General features: G+C 39.9%; 1 protein-coding gene across 1 annotated transcript in view; it reads right to left on the bottom strand.

The window, feature by feature from the left end:
- The window catches only part of SMARCA2 (SWI/SNF related, matrix associated, actin dependent regulator of chromatin, subfamily a, member 2), a 182,204-nt gene that overhangs the window by 149,715 nt on the left and 13,783 nt on the right, over window positions 1–18,706 (bottom strand). The window contains 3 exon segments of the mRNA XM_050761733.1: window positions 5,635–6,057; window positions 12,816–12,945; window positions 16,885–17,145. Coding sequence (XP_050617690.1) covers window positions 5,635–6,057; window positions 12,816–12,945; window positions 16,885–17,109 — 778 coding nt within the window. The 5' untranslated portion in view covers window positions 17,110–17,145.

Here is an 18,706-nt window from a genome sequence, read left to right on the forward strand (position 1 = left end):
CAGATTTCTAACATTTATTTTAATTCCCTATGATTCTATGACTCTCCTTAAGAAGCTCAAGAAGCTGATAGAATTTAACGTATTTGAAGACTTGGTACAAGCATGCTAAATCAGGAATTTAATACATTTAGGTCCTCTAAAAGCAACTACCTTTAGGTCTTACTGATAATATCGGAAGAATTACTTTAAATTTAGTTCTCAAAGTGTTTTTCTTCCCAGTTCAAATAATTCATCAACAAAAGCCATAACACTGCAATCATGTTATAATTTCACTTGTACTGGCACTCTCCTCTTTAGCATTATTGTCTAGAAATACCCATGCAGAAGACTATGAAGACTCCCTGCAATATAGTCAAGTCATTATTTTTAAAACTACATTTAATCAAAGAAAGGTACCCAAAGCTTATGTGTCTTCTCTGGTCCAGAATCTAGTCTGTGACTCCAAACTAGACCTGATACATGCATGGACAGCCTTCTTCAGTCACTAAATAGAAAGACATTCTAATTTTGTTGATTCACCCGTAACTCTGAGAGACACAGAGAGATTCAAACATCTACTTATATATTCCATTCTCCAATTTAAAAGTACTACAACTTGCTGTGCACTAAACAGGTACATTTAAACACCCTGAATCTTTCCAGAAAAAATGCTCTTTCACCTCAGCTGTACCACCTGCTGGTTGTGTGAGCCTGAGCAAGTTACTCAACCAATCTGTGGCTCAGTGTGCTCATCTATAGAATGCGGAGAGTAACAATAGCCACCTCATAGGGCAGTGGTAAACATCCAATGAGATAATAGCGTCTACATGCTCAACCCTCAATCCTCAGCTCTTGTCGTTTTATTGCCACCAAGCATAAGGAGGTAAAGAAGCCTAATTGACTCAGCTTTATAGAAAAACCACACGGCAAAAGAAAGGTCTTTCAGGAAATTCGATCCCGTATTAGCTGGCAACTTTGGGAGTACTCATTTTCTAAAGCAATTTCAAAGTGTTGCAACAGTTTAATACAACTCCTCAGCACAGATACTCAGCTGAGTCCGCCTGCCATGTGCTCCCTGGAGTCTGCTACCAGAGCGACTTAGAGCAAACTCCACTTCCTAGCTAAACACCACAAGTCCATTTACTGTGTGGGTCTATTTTCTCCTCCCTCTGACAGATTGTATAAAAACGACTACTTACAGAGGCTGGGGAACTAACACAGCTTGCTGCAATTAGCCTTGCCCAAAGTCTAACTACCTATTCATTAGGTTGTATGCCTGTCTGTCCCTCAGGCGGCTTACGGGTTCGTTTGCCTGGCTGGCTTTGCTCTCTAGCCACAGAAATTATCTCCTCTACACCAGACACTGGTGGTCTGCTACTTGACAAGACTTTTCCCTGGTATCTTCAAATGGAAGACAAATCACATTCTTTGGTTTATCTCTTGCTCCCTCTCCAACATAAACAATTTAGGCTTCATTGTCACAAGTACAAAATGCCATCTGCTTTCCCTTCAGTCCTCACTTTAGGAGTCAAAATAGAAACAAAGTAGAAACTCTGGCCCTCCAGAAGGGAGTCCCGGGGCAGCTAAGCAGGGAGGGAGACAGTCTTTACTGAATGCATCCCTATGCCTAATTTGAAGCAATAGGGCAACAAATGTATTAAAATACCCAAGTCTCACAGGCACAGAACTTCTAAGCATTCGGAGCTCCCACTTAGTTTCCAGCATACAGGACATTCATGCAAATAAAAGATCTATGCATTCAATAGGAATTTAAGTGGTTTCCACAGGTTGGAAAAAACAAATGCAATAAAACATATTTAAATTGAGCATATAAAATTTCAGATATCAAAACAAAACACTTTATTTTCTACCAGAAGGTCTCTCCCTCACCCCTCAAAAACACCAAATTTTTTCAGTTCCCATTTTTCTTTTCACTTGAATCTCTGAAAGGAAAAGTGAATCAAAATGAAAAGAAAAATGATGGGTTAGATTTGAGTGGTGCCCACAGCAGGCAAGGGCACATTCCATCATAAGAGTGGCTGACATTTCGTAGGAGAAACCACTGCAGAGTTATGTGTTCCATGTGCAATGCCTCAACTCCAACCATAATTCTTTGGTGTTGGCTAGGATGATGTCACTTTTGGTGAATTATAACTTTGGAGTAGATTTTAGGCAGACCACCCCGGCCAAAAAGATTCTCTTCACACATGAATAACACTAGGAAATGGAACAGAAGCAAAATGGGAACACAACTACCTCTACGTAAGTGAATAACATCCTGAAATATTAGCAGGGGTGTTTAAAAGTAATTATTTTATAAAAAGGAGATAAACAATAAATAGACTAATATTAACTTTAAAAAGAAAGTCATGCCTTATTTTTACTTTTCTAAAAGCCAATCTAAAAAAACAATTATTTTTTGCAAGTAAGGTTATCTGTTTCCCTCATGAAACCTGTGATGTGGGGACAAGTTCAGCAATGCTGTCAAATGGAAGTGCCCTCTCAGTGACAGAATGGGCTCATTCTATTTGAAGGAGATATCTTCTTTCCTCCTTCATTCACGTCTCCTTTCCACTCTTCCATAAAACCCTACCTGCCCAAATATTGTCATTTCTAACGAAGCTCCGACTGTTGACAATTTAAAAAGACATGAGCAGTGAGTAATAAAATGAATTCCCTTTAATGACAGGCACCTGATGACGGAAGACGTAGGTTCTGGAGCCAGGTTAAAAAAAAATAATAATTTAAAAAAAAAAAAAAAAAGGAATAGAGCCCTCTCTTCTGAAAATGATCCAGAAAATGAACTCAGGATTGGGTTTATTAGGACACGAAGCATTTATTGTGTATAAGTATCCAGATAAATGGAACTTCATCCTTTAAATTTTACTACTTTGTTCAGTCATATTATTTTAACCTTGGATTAAAAAGGTTTCCCAAACAAATCATTCTGCTTCCTATATTCTTTTTTTTTTTTTTTTTTTTTTTGAGACAGAGTCTTGCTCTGTCACCCAGGCTGTAGTGCAGTGGCAAGATCTCGGCTCACTGCAAGTTCCACCTCCCAGGTTCACACCATTCTCCTGCCTCAGCCTCCCGAGTAGCTGGGACTACAGGCATCCGCCAACACGCCCGGCTAATTTTTTTGTATTTTTAGTAGAAATGGGGTTTCACCGTGTTAGCCAGGATGGTCTCGATCTCCTGACCTCGGGATCCGCCCACCTCAGCCTCCCAAAGTGCTGGGATTACAGGCAGGAGCCACTGTTCCCGGCCTGCTTCCTACATTCTTAAATAGTATCTTGGAATCTTTTACTACTGAGTCTAGATCATTCTTTAAAATACCACTGCTTGGGCCGGTAAAAGATTACAAATTTTGTTGATACTGTGTCCCAGAGTAAGAGGGAAAAGGCTCACAGGCTCGAAGTAAGGTGTACAGATACTGTCTCTTTACACACAGAAGTAAAATGCTTGCATCTTGGTACCCAGACTTTGTGATAGGTTTTTTCCCTTGTCATGAGCCTTTTTGCCACGAAGGAGCCAATATGGGAAAGTGGTTAAGAACATTAGTTCTCAAGTCAAATTGCTGGGGTCTGAATCCCGACTCTCCATCATTAGTTGTGTGACACATGCAAAGGACTTATCACTGAGAATGGCACGAGTAGGCCAGCAGGCACTCAGTGAGGATAAGCCACACACACACATACACATATGTGCTTTTTTCTTCTATCTGGCTGCATTCTCAAGAGCTGGAGTTTTGCAGTTTTAAAACCTCTAAATACTTTTAGGGTTCAAACTGCCCTTTTCTGCAATTTCCTGTATAACTTTTCCAGTTCCCAAAGCTCAGTCCTCTATGATCCTCCACCTACCAAATGCCTCCATGGTAGCCACACAGAAATCTGGAGATGAAATATTTTCTTGCCCTTTTAAAACCCACTGCCATGGTCTGAAAGTTTATGGTCCCCTCAAAATTCATATGTTAAAATCCTAATTCCCAGGGAGATGATATTAGAAGGTGAGGCCTTTGGGAGGTGAGTACTTGATGAGGGAAGAGTCCTCATAATTGGGATTCGTGCCCTTATAAAAGAGGCTCCAGAGAGCTGCCTTGTCTCTTCCTCCATGTGAGGACACAGTGAGAAGGAAGCCATCTATAAATCAGGAAGCAGGCCCTCACCAGACACTGAATCTGCTGGTGTTTTGAAGTTGGAATTCCCAGCATTCAGAACTGTGAGAAACAAATTCACTGTTTATAAGCCACCCAGTTGATGACCTTTCATTACAGTAGCTCAGACTTACTAAGACATTCATTCTTAAGCTATAACAATGAATAAGATGAGTTTATCTCTTAGGTAGGCCTACTCTTGGAGCTGCCTCTACCAGAAAACAAACATATACAAACTCAATAGGCAGAATATTAATAAAAAAATACTAATCTGAACTCTCTCCCATGGTATAAGGCCCAAAACCCAGGAAGAGTACCAATATCCCAAACTAATTGTTTGCAACAACCTGCGTGTCAGAACTTGCCTAAATGAATGGAAACCACTCAGAGGAAATGGTATCAATGTCAAGGAAGTACCTCATTCCCTAGAATCCAAAGCTTTCATTAGAATCGACCCATAAACTCTCTGCTTTTCCAGTTCTTTAACAAAACGCTTCCTAGAGAAAACAACCTTCATGGAAGATTACTCCACAGTCCACAGTCGCCTGCACCTCTGAAGTCTATCAATGGGATCAAGACTGAGGACCAAGAGGCCATGCAAAGGATTATATCATTTCTACCCATTGTATAATGTCATAGCTTCAGATTTCATCCCAAGGTGTATAAGAAATAGGCCATGTTGAATCTGTTAGTCTGTTATGAACAAATGCTATTGATGTTTCTATCATGCAGTGCCTCTTACAATAATGATTATGATAATAATTTAAAAAATAATCCCATGTGGGAAATCAACTCTATACTCTCATGCTAAAAATGGCTTTTTCTGAGAAATTGGTAAGAACTTCCTTCCAAATGGCGAGACTTAGATACAGGACTTTGTCTCCTTTTGGCTCCGATTGTCAAGAAACTCAAGTCATCTTTGAAGCAAATATAGCAACTATGAGAGCTTTTACAGCCCTACTTGCTTACCTCCATTTCTTACTTTTTTTTCTATTTTCCCTTGTTTCTGATTTTTCTACTCATAATTATTTTACAACAGGCATGCTTCTTGTAAGCCTCTCCAGATGTTCTTCATAACAAAAAGGGATAGAAATAAACAAATCAACAAATTATAAAATGGCTCTAGTGGGACTGATTTGAGCAGTGAGTTTTGGGGATGAAAGGCACTAAGTCCAGAGGTTCTTAACCTTGGGTGTGTGGATGCGCTTCCAAGAAACCTTGAACCTCTTGAAAGAGAATGCAAAATCACGGGTGCTTTTTCCCCGGGTCTCCAGCTTGCACAAGCACCTCTTAAGGTTAAGAAACACTGCCCTAGGTCTCAACAGCAGAGGAAGACCAAGAATCTTGGCCGTCTGAGTGGAGCAAGGATAGAGAGCCAGTGGGGTATAACAAAAGGTTATGTCAGCCCTGGGCTTGTACCAACCCAGTGTTTTGGTGTGTGAGCAGTCTTTCTTATCCGAGTTGGACCATGGCATTATTCATTTAGTTGCGTATTAACCTACCAGATGGTCTGTTGTAGTTAACAAGGGCCGGCTGCTGTTGTTGCTGCGTCTGTGGTTGCGGTGGCTGCTGCTGCGGCTGCTGTTGCTGCTGCTGCTGCTGCTGCGGCTGCTGTTGCTGCTGCTGTTGTTGCTGCATGCCAGGCAACGTCCTTTTCCCCTGGACTGCAAGCTGCAGCGTTTCAGGGAGGGGCTGGCCCCGGGCCAGCATTTTATAAGCTAAAATCTGAGCTCGAAGCTGATGCAGCTGGACGGGACTGAAAGGTGAGGGACCTCTGTTGGGCTGGCTCATGGCCTGCGGATCACCTGGGATGAGGGCCCCTGGCTGGCTTGGTGGCATCTGAGGTGGAGTTGGGCCTCCTCCAGACATAGGGCTGGAGACGTGCTCTGGGGCTCCTAATGGAGATGGGTGCGGTGACATATAACCTAAAAGAAAGCACAAAAGAAAATCACAGGCTGCCCCTGACAACCCTGAAAGAGAGATATCCCTGAATACTCTAATAATTGTCTGCAGCAACTGTCTGATAGAAATTTAAATGACATATCATTTATTAATTATATGTAGTTTAAGATTTTAATATAGTAATATGTGCTTTATATATATGTAAAATTTAAAATTTTCTGGTAGCCACTTTAAAAATGTTAAAAAAAAAAAGCAGGTGAAGTTAATTTAAATGTATTTTATTTAAACCAACATATCCAAAACATCATTTTAAAACATAAAAATTGTTAGTGAGATATTCTACGTTCTTTTTTTTCATACTAAGACTTTGAAATCTGCTAAATATTTTACACTTAAAGCACATCTCAATTTGAACTAACCACACTTCAAGTGATCAACAGCCACATCAATAGTCCTAGAAGGTAAACTGTTAGTGGTTGTTGTTCACCTAAAGGAAAGGCACCAAGGGACAGTACTGAATGGTAAAAGTAGCTCCAACTGCGAGAACAAAACCTGATGGCACCTGATATATCTCAATGGGGAATAAAGAATGTCTCAGGTGGAGAGCGAACACTTGGTTTATTGTTATGCATGTTATGAATAACTTGCAATTATTGAGTGCCTACATGTTGTGGGTACTATGCAAGGAGTTGACTTGCACTCAACTATCACAGTTGGGTTCTCCCTAGTAGCAGAGCCTTATTTAAGGATTGAGTACTGGCAATTTACTGGGAAGGTGCGTGGACACTAATAGGGGTATGAAAAGGTAATATAAGGAAGGGAAGGCAGTCAATAAGGGGGGGTATTATCAAACCAGCTGCTGCAGTGGGTATCTGAAGATTAATTCAGTGCAGAAACTTTAGAATATATGGTAAATAACTTGCCTCCAAATTATTCCAGGAAAGGGGTAAAGAAGCTGAGGTATTTACACTCCTGCAATCAGCAGTCACTGGTTAAGTCACTGGTTATGACTAATGCTCTAAAGATTATTGTTCTCCAGGGACTTTGCCATATGTGGGAAAGGTAGATGGAAGTGAACCAAGACAGTGATTCTGGGCACAGGAAATCAGGCTGGTGGGGGTATAGAAATGGTAATGGGAATCAAGAAGATATGGGTAGAACATACATTATTTCTTCAACCCTTACAACAACCCTAAAAGATATATACTGTTACCACATTTTTTAAAATGAGGAAAATGAGGCTCAGAGAGTAAACCAGTTACCCAAAGTCACACAATTAACTCTTGGCAGCTTCAAGATTTAAACCAAGGTATGCCCTTTCCATGATCTCATATAAATTTGGTTATATGAAAATAAGTGAGGGACTTGAAAGTTTCAAAAACCTTCTAGAACCACTTGTGATATAACATAAAAATGAGAGTAAACTGTTTGGTTTCTAAGAGATCTAAATGGGAAATTTAAGAACACTTTTCTGGGGAAGAAAAATCAAAATGCACAAAAAAACCTCAAGGGACTTATTTCAGGAGATGATCTGGATAGCTTAGCCATAGAATTCCTAGAAAAGCATAACTGAACATTGCTGGAGGGAGATCCAAGATGAAGGAGAGAACAAAGTGGCCTAAAGCAATCCAAAAGGTGTCCTTGAGCTGAAACAAAGTGCCAATTAATCAAGTCAAAGGTGTCCCAGAACACAGCATTACATACATAGATGGATGAAAAGTCTCTGCCCTTTAATAAATGTAATCGTGTCACAGTTCTCACAAAGGTCATCACATAAGCGTTTATTAAATTCCTGCTGCATGCTCAAACCTAAGAAAAGTTTGAACTGAAAGAGCTCTGTGCATCTGCAGAATCACAGAGGCCCGAGAATATATGACTGCCCCCAACTGGGGATTCACCCTCATAATTCACAAGCCCAAAGAAAATAACAGATTCAGTTACTTTTATCTCCAACTGTCATTTGGAGAGGGAGGCAAATTTAGCGTGATCCCCTAAACCAAGAATGGGTTTTACTCCACCATTTGATGAGAAGTAGAACTCTATTCGGGGAAATCCTGCCCTAAAGGTAAATAGAAGAATTGCTAAATTTCATTCCACAAATCCCTACTCCGTGAGGAAGCACACACACCATGCAGTTTAGGGTTTGAGTTGGTTATATAAAATAGCCAAGAAAATTCCCTTGAAAGCCTGCAAGACTAGCAGAAATTTAAATCCCAACATGTTGTTATTACAACAATAAACACTTAGAGAATATCAATAACAGACACTTAACTTCAGCATTAACATGCTTCTTTAAGAAGGCTTACATTAGCCCCTTAATTGTAATGCTAGTACAAACTGGTAGTCTATTCATTATGACGTCTTTCTGGCCAGCCCTGAGTTTACCACAGGAGGAAAATCTTCCCACCAAACCTGCTACCATTTTCACAGTAGAAGAGACATGACCAGGGCTTAAAATTAGTCATACATTTCCTGATTTCCGGTCTTTCCTATTTCCTAGGGTCATCAATTAGAATCTCACTCATGGCAAATCATAGGATGCCTAATACAATGAACCAAAATATTAGGCAATCTAGTCTAAATTCATGTGTAACACTATGTCTTACATCACTCTTTGAAACTATGAACAAGGCAACATTATGAAGGTGAGACAGTTACATTAAGCATAACAATTTAAACTCTGAAAAAAAGAACCTGGTCACTGGCAAATCAATACCAAAAAAAAACTTACCTCAAATTTGATCCAAAAAATTGAGAGTGAAATAAAAATCATTTTTGAGTTAGTCAGTACAACAAAATTTCACCTCAAATTTGATCAGAAGAAAACGGAAGTGAGAATTATTTCCCAGAATTTGTAGGGGATGTAAATAGAATCATTCTGTCACAGTATGTTATTAAAAATAGAGATTTTTATTTCTACAGGAATAGCATCCCATAAAACTTGAAGAAAAACAGAATCTAAGTGATACAACAACATCACATATTTTGGTAATTATCTTTAGTTGAGAAAACAGAGTGAAGAAATTGCCCGAGAGTGAATATACATTTGTCGGTAGGATGACAGTGTTGATGCAGATTCTGCTCTTTTTGGAATCCTGTATGATTTGCTCGTTCGAAAGAAGTCAAAAGTGGCAGTTTTCTTTCCCTAGTTTTCAAGGGCTATTATCTCCCGAGTTTCACCTTGCCTCAGAGAGATGCAATAACCTTTCTCCTATTAATGATCTGGAACTTCTAAGTGCCAATATTATATGAATTTTCTCTACACACACACACACACACACACACACACACACACACACACACAAAACTTAAATATATACCTGCCTTTGAAGGGTTTCTATCCAATGGACTAAAAATAAACAATGTTATCATTGGGACCATAAGGTACACAATTCGGTATTTATTGAAGGAAATGGCTTTGCTTCTTGACCAACACCCTAAAATAACCTAATAGGTTGCTAGGTAGTTAAAGCTCTCAGCCTTCCAATCAATACCACATCTCTCTGTTCCTGTGTTTTTATATTAATAAATGGCTTTTCACAATGAGTTTTTTAAAGACACGTGCTATTACCAAGTCTAAATTCTTTTTAGATCATTATATAAAATAGGACTGCATTATACTAATACTGCTTTATTCAAAAATACACCCTAAAATAACTCATTCCTCAGCCTACAATGCACTTTACTATTTTAGAGAATATTACATGTTAATTCTGATTCCCTTTAATGCAGACCTTTGCATTTAAAGTTATTATACTTCATTGAAATTACATAAAAGTTGAGATCATTTTAAACTGTTGACTCTTTAATACACAAACTTCCACACCTAATTGAACAAAATTTACTAATATCTATATAGCCAAGTGCTAGATATCATGTCAAGTGTTGTGGATTCCAAGATAAATAAGACATCATTCTTATGTTGAAGAGAGGAGCCAAGTGATCACAGAAATAAAAGTAAAAATGCTCTCAATTACGATTTGTGCATTTGAAGTGGTTTTAGTTTTCAGATTTTCCTAGGACTCCACTATTAGAGTTACTGCAATGACTGGAGCAGAAAAAGTAAGCACCTGGCTTTAAGAATCACTAAATATCACTCATCTATACCTCCCAGGTATTAAAAATAAAGGTTTAAGTCCAGGCATGGTGGCTCATGCTTGTAATCCCAGCACTTTGGGAGGCTGAGAAGGGTGGATCACCTGAGGTCAGGAGTTCAAGACCAGCCTGGGCAACATGGTGAAACCCTGTCTCTATTAAAAATACAAAAATTAGCTGGGTGTGGTGGCAAACGCATATAGTCCCAGCTACTCAGGAGGCTGAGGCAGAAGAATCGCTTGAACCTGGGAGGCAGAGGTTGCAGTGAGCTGAGATCACGCCACTGCACTGCAGCCTGGGCAACAGAGGGAGACTGTGCCTCAAAAAAAAAAAAAAAAAAAAAAAAAAAAAAAAATATATATATATATATATATATATATATATATATATATATAGGTTTATATTAGCTCCATGAATATACTTGGCCCCTTCAAATTTAAATGATAAGCCTGGAAATACTGTCTTACTTCACTCATAACAGGGAATGAGTCAAATTTTTTCTTCTTGTACAGCAAAAAGTCCCAGAGCTTTAGGCTGCTCTTCTGACATGGTCAAGATTCTATGAGTTATCTGCAACAATTACGCCTGCCTGCCACTAAAATTCAGATAAGAGTCTGGGATGTTCAAAAGCCTGTTCAAATATTAGTGGGGAGGCACTCCTATGCCTCCACGACTTGCTTATTTATATTTCAAAAGGAAACAACTGTGCTTAGACTTCTCTAAATCCTCACAGCCAAAAGTCTTCCCTCGGGTAGATGGATATCTGATCATGGATGGAGGAAACACACACATTAATTACACAAGATTATATATAGCAACACATAAACCATAAACCTTGAATTAGAATATCTACATATTAATGTCAATTAGTGCTAGATTAACTCATGCCCGTCACATGTTGAAATGACCACATAATGACTCTGAAATCAGGCTACATTATATTAAAAGGCTTTGAGGTACCTGAATAGTTTTCAACAGTGAGGAAAAGAAAGAGGACTTGTTACGTATGAAGAAGAAAAGAAATATGCCGTATTTCTTTTAGCCATTGTTGTGAGTTGAATTGAATTGTGTTCCAAATATGTTGAAGTCCTAACCCCTAGTACCTGGGAATGTGCCTTACTTTGAAAGAGTATTTTGTTGTTGTTGTTGTTTTTTTTTTTGAGACGGAGTCTTGCTCTGTTGCCAGGCTGGAGTGCAATGGTGCAATATCGGCTCACTGCAACCTCTGCCCCCGGGTTCAAGCAATTCTCGTGCCTCAGCCTCCCGAGTAGCTGAGATTACAGGCATGCGCCACCACGCCTAGCTAATTGTTGTATGTTTAGTAGAGACAGGGTTTCACCATGTTGACCAGGATGGTCTCAATCTCTTGATCTCATGATCCGCCCACCTCAGCCTCCTAAAGCACTGGGATTACAAGCTTGAGCCACCAGGCCCGGCCTGAAACAGTATTTTTGTAGCTGTAATCATGTTAAGATGAGGCCATACTGCATTAGGGAAGGCCCTAATCCAATGAATAGTCCCCATAAAAAGAAGAAAATCTGGGTTGGGCACGGTGGTTCACACCTATAATCCCAGCACTTTGGGAGGCCGAGGCAGGCAGATGAAGAGGTCAGGAGATCAAGACCATCCTGGCTAACATGGTGAAACCCCATCTCTACTAAAAAAAATACAAAAAATTAGCCAAGCATGGTGGCGGGCGCCTGTAGTCCCAGCTACATGGGAGGGCTGAGGCAGGAGAAGCCGAGCATGGTGGCGGGCACCAGTAGTCCCAGCTACATGGGAGGTTGAGGCAGGAGAATGGTGTGAACCCGGGAGGCGGAGCTTGCAGTGAGCAGAGATGCGCCACTGTACTCCAGCCTGGGCGACAGAGCAAGACTCCGGCTCAAAAAAAAGAAGAAAATCTGGACACAGACAGACAGACAAGAAAAAAAATCATGTGGATACTAAGGCAGAGATTGCAGTGATGCATCTGCAAGTCCAGGAATGCCAAGGATTGTTGGCAACCACCAGAAACCAGGAAGAAGCAAGGAAGGATTCTTCTCCAAAGCCTTCAGAGAGAGCATGGCCCTGCTGATGCCTTGATTTCAGACTTAGCCTCCAGAATTATATAAGAAAATACATTTCTGTTTGTGGTAATTGGCTATGACAGGCCTAGCCACCCACCAGAAATGACATGTAATTTCACTGCCAGATAAAGCTGCCTTATAGACAATGGATAAGCATGCAATTTAAGGGACACAGGTGGTTCACCTTACCTTCACATCTACACTGTTGCTGGGAAGCAGGCCTAGATTCTCTTTCTGGCCCTCTCACCGATTGGACATGTAAACTTAGCAAAACAAAGTAAATTGTCCAGCTTTATCTTCTCCATCTATAAAACTGGGATAACATAATTCACCTTAAAAGATTACGATAAAGATTCTGGATAAAGTACACAGAGCACTTTGCAGACTGCTTGCACGCATGATGGCTAGTAAAATTACTAGGACTTCAGAAATAAAATTTCCCATACAAATCATCAGATTGTATTGGTGAGGATGGAGGTAGATTTCTATAAGGAAAAGAAACCCTGCTGGATTTGATCTTCCTTAGACACATTCTTTGGAAGTCATAATTAAAACATCCAACAGGAAAGACTGAAAGACTATGCTGGGGAACCAGTATCAGGTGTGTAGCTGACACAAACCTTGGCTGTGTTGATCCATTGGACTCTGGGGAGGGCCCATGCCTGGGTGAGGTGGTCGCATACCAGTGCCCTTCATGGATCCACAATGGATGTCTTCTACAATCCCCTTGTCATGTATCCCATCGATGGGCTGAAACATTTAAAGGACATCAGTTAGACACCTCTATAAGGGAAAACATTTCTATTTGGAGTTTTCAGACCCCTTCCTAAGTTCTTCAAAAGTGTGGCACAATCATTTACTACCCGTTCTAGAGTTAAAAAAAAAGGAGACTAGACCAAAATGATCAGCAAACTATCTGTAAGTCAAATGTTAAGTCTTTAAACAGAGGATTTTTCTCTTTTTTTTTTTTTTTTTTTTTTTTTTTTTGGTAATATTGAAACAGGCAATGAAAATGAAGCCCTGGTCACAAGGTAGACAAATATAGGCTATTTTTCCATACCCTGGTAAGTAATCTTGAAACCTATATGTTGAAGTTAGTCTGAAGTCTGAAGGAAGGCTGTTGGACACATCTGTGATGATCCAGTTTTTGGTAATTTTTCTCCATTGGAAGGAAAGGAATGATGGAAAGTTTAAAAGTTGAAACCACAGGGTTCCATGGCAGTTGGAAAGAGAGGAACAGACAGGACAGAGCCGTGAACGGGGGTGAATACTGAAAGGGAAAGAGTGTGCAACAGATAAAGCTATACTACAGAGGGAAGAGGAATGGAAAAGGTTAAAGGCACGGTTTGGAAATAAATAATGAACACAGGGGCTGGACCCAAAACTTGAGGCATAATATGTGACAGACATGCAATAAACAGCTATTGAATCGACATTAATCCAATCCAGAATTGGGCAATGGAGCATGTGTTTGAAAAAGGAAAAGTCTATTCCTCCCCAAACTGTAATAGCAATTTTCAAAACAGCCTGAAAGAAATATTTCCAGGAGTTTATAGAAACCAAATGACTTCAAGCAAGAAAGTATGAGTGTTTGCAGTTTTGGAGAAAAGAAAGTTAATTTCTGCAGAGTCAAAAGTATGCACTTGAAAAGAAGAAAAATGTATCATAAAGAGGATGTTCAGAAGGAAAATGGGAAGAATCTAGTATAAAGAGTGTCACTGAGTCTGTTAAATAGTAATAATAGAGAGGAAATCAAAGCAACACAGCAGATGTATTTAGGCCACTTGTTTATTTATTTCCAGTAATGTTGAAAAGCAAAAAGCTGAAGCCTCAGAGGGAGAAGGAAGAATAAGAGAAGAAATAAAGCTGCCTATAAAAAGAATGGAAAAAAGTGAAGGCATCTGGTCAGCAGGTGTGAGCTCTAAACCCTCACCCAGATCCTCATGCAGGGAACTATCTGAGGGGCTGGGGCTAAGAAGCAGGATGGCAAAAAATGCAAACCTCACAGAATGCGAGCAAAGCAATACAAAAAAAGGGAGTATTTAAGAGGGTAGAGAGAATATGAGAAAGTGTAATAAAAATGCTAGGACATAAAATGAAGGGATCAAAAGAGATAACAATAAAAACAATCCAGGAGAGGCTGGGCGCGGTGGCTCACGCCTGTAATCCCAGCACTTTGGGAGGCCGAGGCCGGCGGATCACGAGGTCAGGAGATCAAGACCATCCGGGCTAATATGGTGAAACCCCGTCTCTACTAAAAATGCAAAAAATTGGCCGGGTGCTGTGGCGGGCACCTGTAGTCCCAGCTCCTCCACAGGCTGAGGCAGAAGAATGGCGTGAACCCGGGAGACGGAGCGTGCAGTGAGCTGAGATCACTCCACTGCACTCCAGCCTGAGAGACAGAGCAAGACTCCGTCTCAAAAATAAATAAATAAATAAATACAAACGATCCAGGAGAAAAACACAAAACTGACCTAACACTCACACAATGAATTTTTAAGTGCTAAAGAACAATAAAGTTTAGCTAAGTATTTCCCTCACATTTTATCTTTCATTTTGAAGGTGAGATATCTTCAAATTATTCTGAAATTACGTAAGCCACTTAGAGGAAGGTTTACAAGTCATTGATCAGATCTAGAATATAGCTCCCAAATTAATTTAATCTCAACACAAAACAATTTCAGGACTTGCATATGTCAATACGTTCAATAGGTTCCCTGAAAAATATGACACGGAAAACAAGCAGCTTTATTTCTCTAGAGCTCTGACGAGCTAACAAATTTATCTGTTAAAAAAGGAGACAGAAACTAGGGAATGTTATAGGGATACCCATAATACATTGTTAAATGACAAAAAGGAAGTTTCAGAGTAAGTAACATTGACAATATGATTCTATAATAGTAAAAGTAACAAAAAAATTACACCAATATATACGTATCTGTGCTTATACAGTATTTTTAATGAACATACAGAAAAGTAAGATAGAAAAAGCATGTACAACAAGCTGTTACTTGGAGTAAAGGTAGGATTATCTGTTTATGTCAGTATTGTTTTCCTTTTCAAAATAATCATATATTACTTTCCTGATTTGAAAAATCATCAAATTACAACATATTTAACAAAAGGATCTTCCCTTTTGGGCTCTGATGCCCTACCCTAAAACTGACCTGAAGTCCTACGTAACTAGAGGAAAGACTTGCTCTTTTCTGTGGTAATCTTTTTCTTTTAAGCCAGGATCTTCCACAGCTTGTCTACTGTAATGGTTCATTTTATGTGTCAACTTGACTGGGCCTCAGGTGCCTAGATATTCGATTAAACATTATTTCTGGGTATGTCTGTCAGGGTATTCCTGGATGAGATTATCATTTGAATTCTTAGACTGAATAAATCAGATTGCCTCCAGCAATGTCATGGGCCTCATCCAAAATCCATGGAGGGCCTGAATAGGAAAAAAAAAAAAAAAAAAAAAAGCTAGAGGAAAGGAGAAGCTTTCTCTCTGCCTGACTGCTTAAGCTGGGTCTTCTCCTGCCCTCAGACTTGAACTTACTACATTGACTTTTCGGGCTCTTTGGACTCAGACTGGAATGCACATCATCAGTTCTCCTGGTTCTTAGGCCTGTACACTCAGACTGGAACTATACCACAGGTTCTGCTGGGTCTCCAGCTTGGTGACTACAGATAATAGACTCTCGGCTTCCATAATTGTGTAAGCCAATTCCTCATAATAAGTCTCTTGTTACATATATCTCTATCTCCTATTGGTTCTGTTTCTCTGGAGAATCCTAATGAATACACCTACTTAATGTCAAGAAGCAGCCCTGCCACCCTATCCACCTGTGATATCATCCCAAGGAGTGTAAAACCTCTATGTGTCTCATTAGGCAAAACGTTCAGGTAGTATGTAATGTCCTCAGATTTTTCCTGGCTATTGCTTACTTTCAAAGCAAACTGTCACAGAGGATCTTGTTTACTTTCTCAAAAGGCTGTTCTCTCTTCTTTGCATCTCCTGTGAAGGCATAATGCCAAATGGTACAGATATGATCATCCCCACAGCAACAATCCAAGCCTCATAAATAAAGGATAATTATAACCTTAGTCCAGAAACAAACAGCTGGACGTGAGCTCTGCAAAAATCAGAACCTTCTTCCAAAACCAGAATAAAACTGCTTCCCAGAGAGACAGCAATGTGCATTTTAAGGATTCCCTAGAAACTATTTAATTTCAATAAAGTCCTTTTCCAAAAATCCTTTAAAGACTTTTTCCTTTTACTCTTTGGGATCTAATTTTTGTTAATAAATGTCAACCTTTTTAGGAAAGAATAATTTTCAGTATGTTCATTAGTGGATAAGTTACTTAACACAGATAGGAAAAAATAAGACTTATAGACTAATACACTAATTCGCCAAGACAAAAATACCTTCAACCCACAAATCACAGGATCTACTTGTCAGAACTGCATAGTCTATCTCAGTATTTTAAAAAGTCAACATCTGATCTTCGTAACTGGTGCAACATCTGTAGCAACAAAAGTACCTCACAATATGCGTTTTTAATAATATATGAGATACATAAGAAAAAGATCTTGCTTGATTTTCTTGTCAACAACAGTAGAAAGGGGGATGGGGTTATCAGAAATATTAGCCATCCACTTATCAGAAGTCGAGTTTGAATGGGAGAACAAACTCTTACCTTATGCATTTGATGCATGCTTTCCTGTGGGAAGTCTGTGGACCCCATTGTCGGCATAGGATGGGAGACACTCGGAGGTCCAGGACTTGGCCCCATCATGCTGTGGACGGAACCTGGGGAAGGTCCGGGTCCTGGACTGGGCCCAAGAATTGGCCCAGGGGAAGGCCCAGGCCCTGGCGAAGGCCCTGGGTGGGGCATCGCACCAGGGTCTGTGGGCGTGGACATCTACTTCTCCTGTCTCTGCCAGTCAGTAGAGTAATGCTAAGTTGAAAAGCAGAAAAAAGGAAGGCATGTTTTAAACATGATGTTAAGATCAGAATAAAACAGTTGTTAGCATTTGATGGTGCCATTTCTGTAACAAACATCAAACAGAGCTGCCCTGTCTATTCCAGATGTTTGAGTGAGTGTGATATACATCCATCTGCCCTAGTCTTTATGAAGACCACTTGTTTAAAAAAACACACACACTAAATGATTCCCCAGAAAAATATAAATCATCTAAGATACAAAAAGACTCACTGGAGAAACTCAAATTTAACACATAAGCAGAATTCTAAACAAGTTTGAAATTTATTACTTAAGTCAACAGATGCTCTCCATTACTTACTGCCTTGGACACCTTACAAGTCATTAACCCCCACAAACCCATTAAAATACAGAACCCTTTCAAAAGTATCCAACCAAGACTCATTTTCATAAGTGAGTGGGCATTCAAAACTTCAAGATAGTTAAACGGGGAAAAATACAATCTTCTAATCTGAGAATGAAAGAGAAGTCCCAATCATGAAAAAAGCAAAAGCTACAGGAATCAGACAAATATGGGTTCAAATACTCATATATGTAACTACTAGCTACTTTATTTAATGGTTCTTCTTTTGATATTTCAATGCAATGACACGTGTGAAAAACCCAGCTGTAGTCTCACCACAACAAATGGCCACCCTTACTTAGCACTGCTTTCCCCACCAACTCCACTCTACCAGAAGTGATCAGGAAGGACAGTTTAAGATGTGATCCTCTTGCCAGCTAATTAATTGAAGCAGAGACCCCTAGGACAGTTAAAACCAGGGATTTGGCTGGGTGTAGTGGCTCACACCTGTAATCCCAGCACTTTGGGAGGCTGAGGCAGGTGGATCACGAGGTCAGGAGATCGAGATCAACCTGGCTAACATGGTGAAACCCCGTCTCTACTAAAAATACAAAAAAATTAGCCAGGAGTGGTGGCGGGCGCCTGTAGTCCCAGTTACTCGGGAGGCTGAGGCAGGAGAATGGCGAGAATGCAGTGAGCTGAGATCACACCACTGCACTCCAGCCTGGGCAACAGAGTGAGACTCCATTTCAAAAACAAAAAAGCAACAACAACAAAAAAAAAACAGGGATTTGTCCCAGACCTGGCCCTGGTCAAGAATCTTGAGAGAAGTCATCCATGACTACTGGATCAGAGCTCACCACAGACAAGGTGTGGAAATTCTGGTTCTACAATTTCAGCAAAACTATATTCCACCACCCACACTCTTAAGGTTTCTTGGCATCCCCATTGGAAATGCCTCATAGAGTGGGTACAACTGCATCTTGGATATGAGCCAGAATGAGTAAATAAGCTGTTTTTCACATTCTGATAGAGATCAATGATGCCAGCAAGATAGCTGAATACCACTAGCAACAGTAATTGCTCTATATTATGATGTTACCTTGGAGGCACACACCTGTACATGGAGAAAGTTCTTGCTGTCAACCTTACAAAGTACAGAATGACATACCCTAAGTGATTTGCTTACCCATTATTTAGTGGCAGAGATGGAATGAGACTGTGGTGGCCTAG

Source organism: Macaca thibetana, chromosome 15 (genome assembly GCF_024542745.1).
Source record: "Macaca thibetana thibetana isolate TM-01 chromosome 15, ASM2454274v1, whole genome shotgun sequence".
NCBI classification, from domain to species: domain Eukaryota; kingdom Metazoa; phylum Chordata; class Mammalia; order Primates; family Cercopithecidae; genus Macaca; species Macaca thibetana.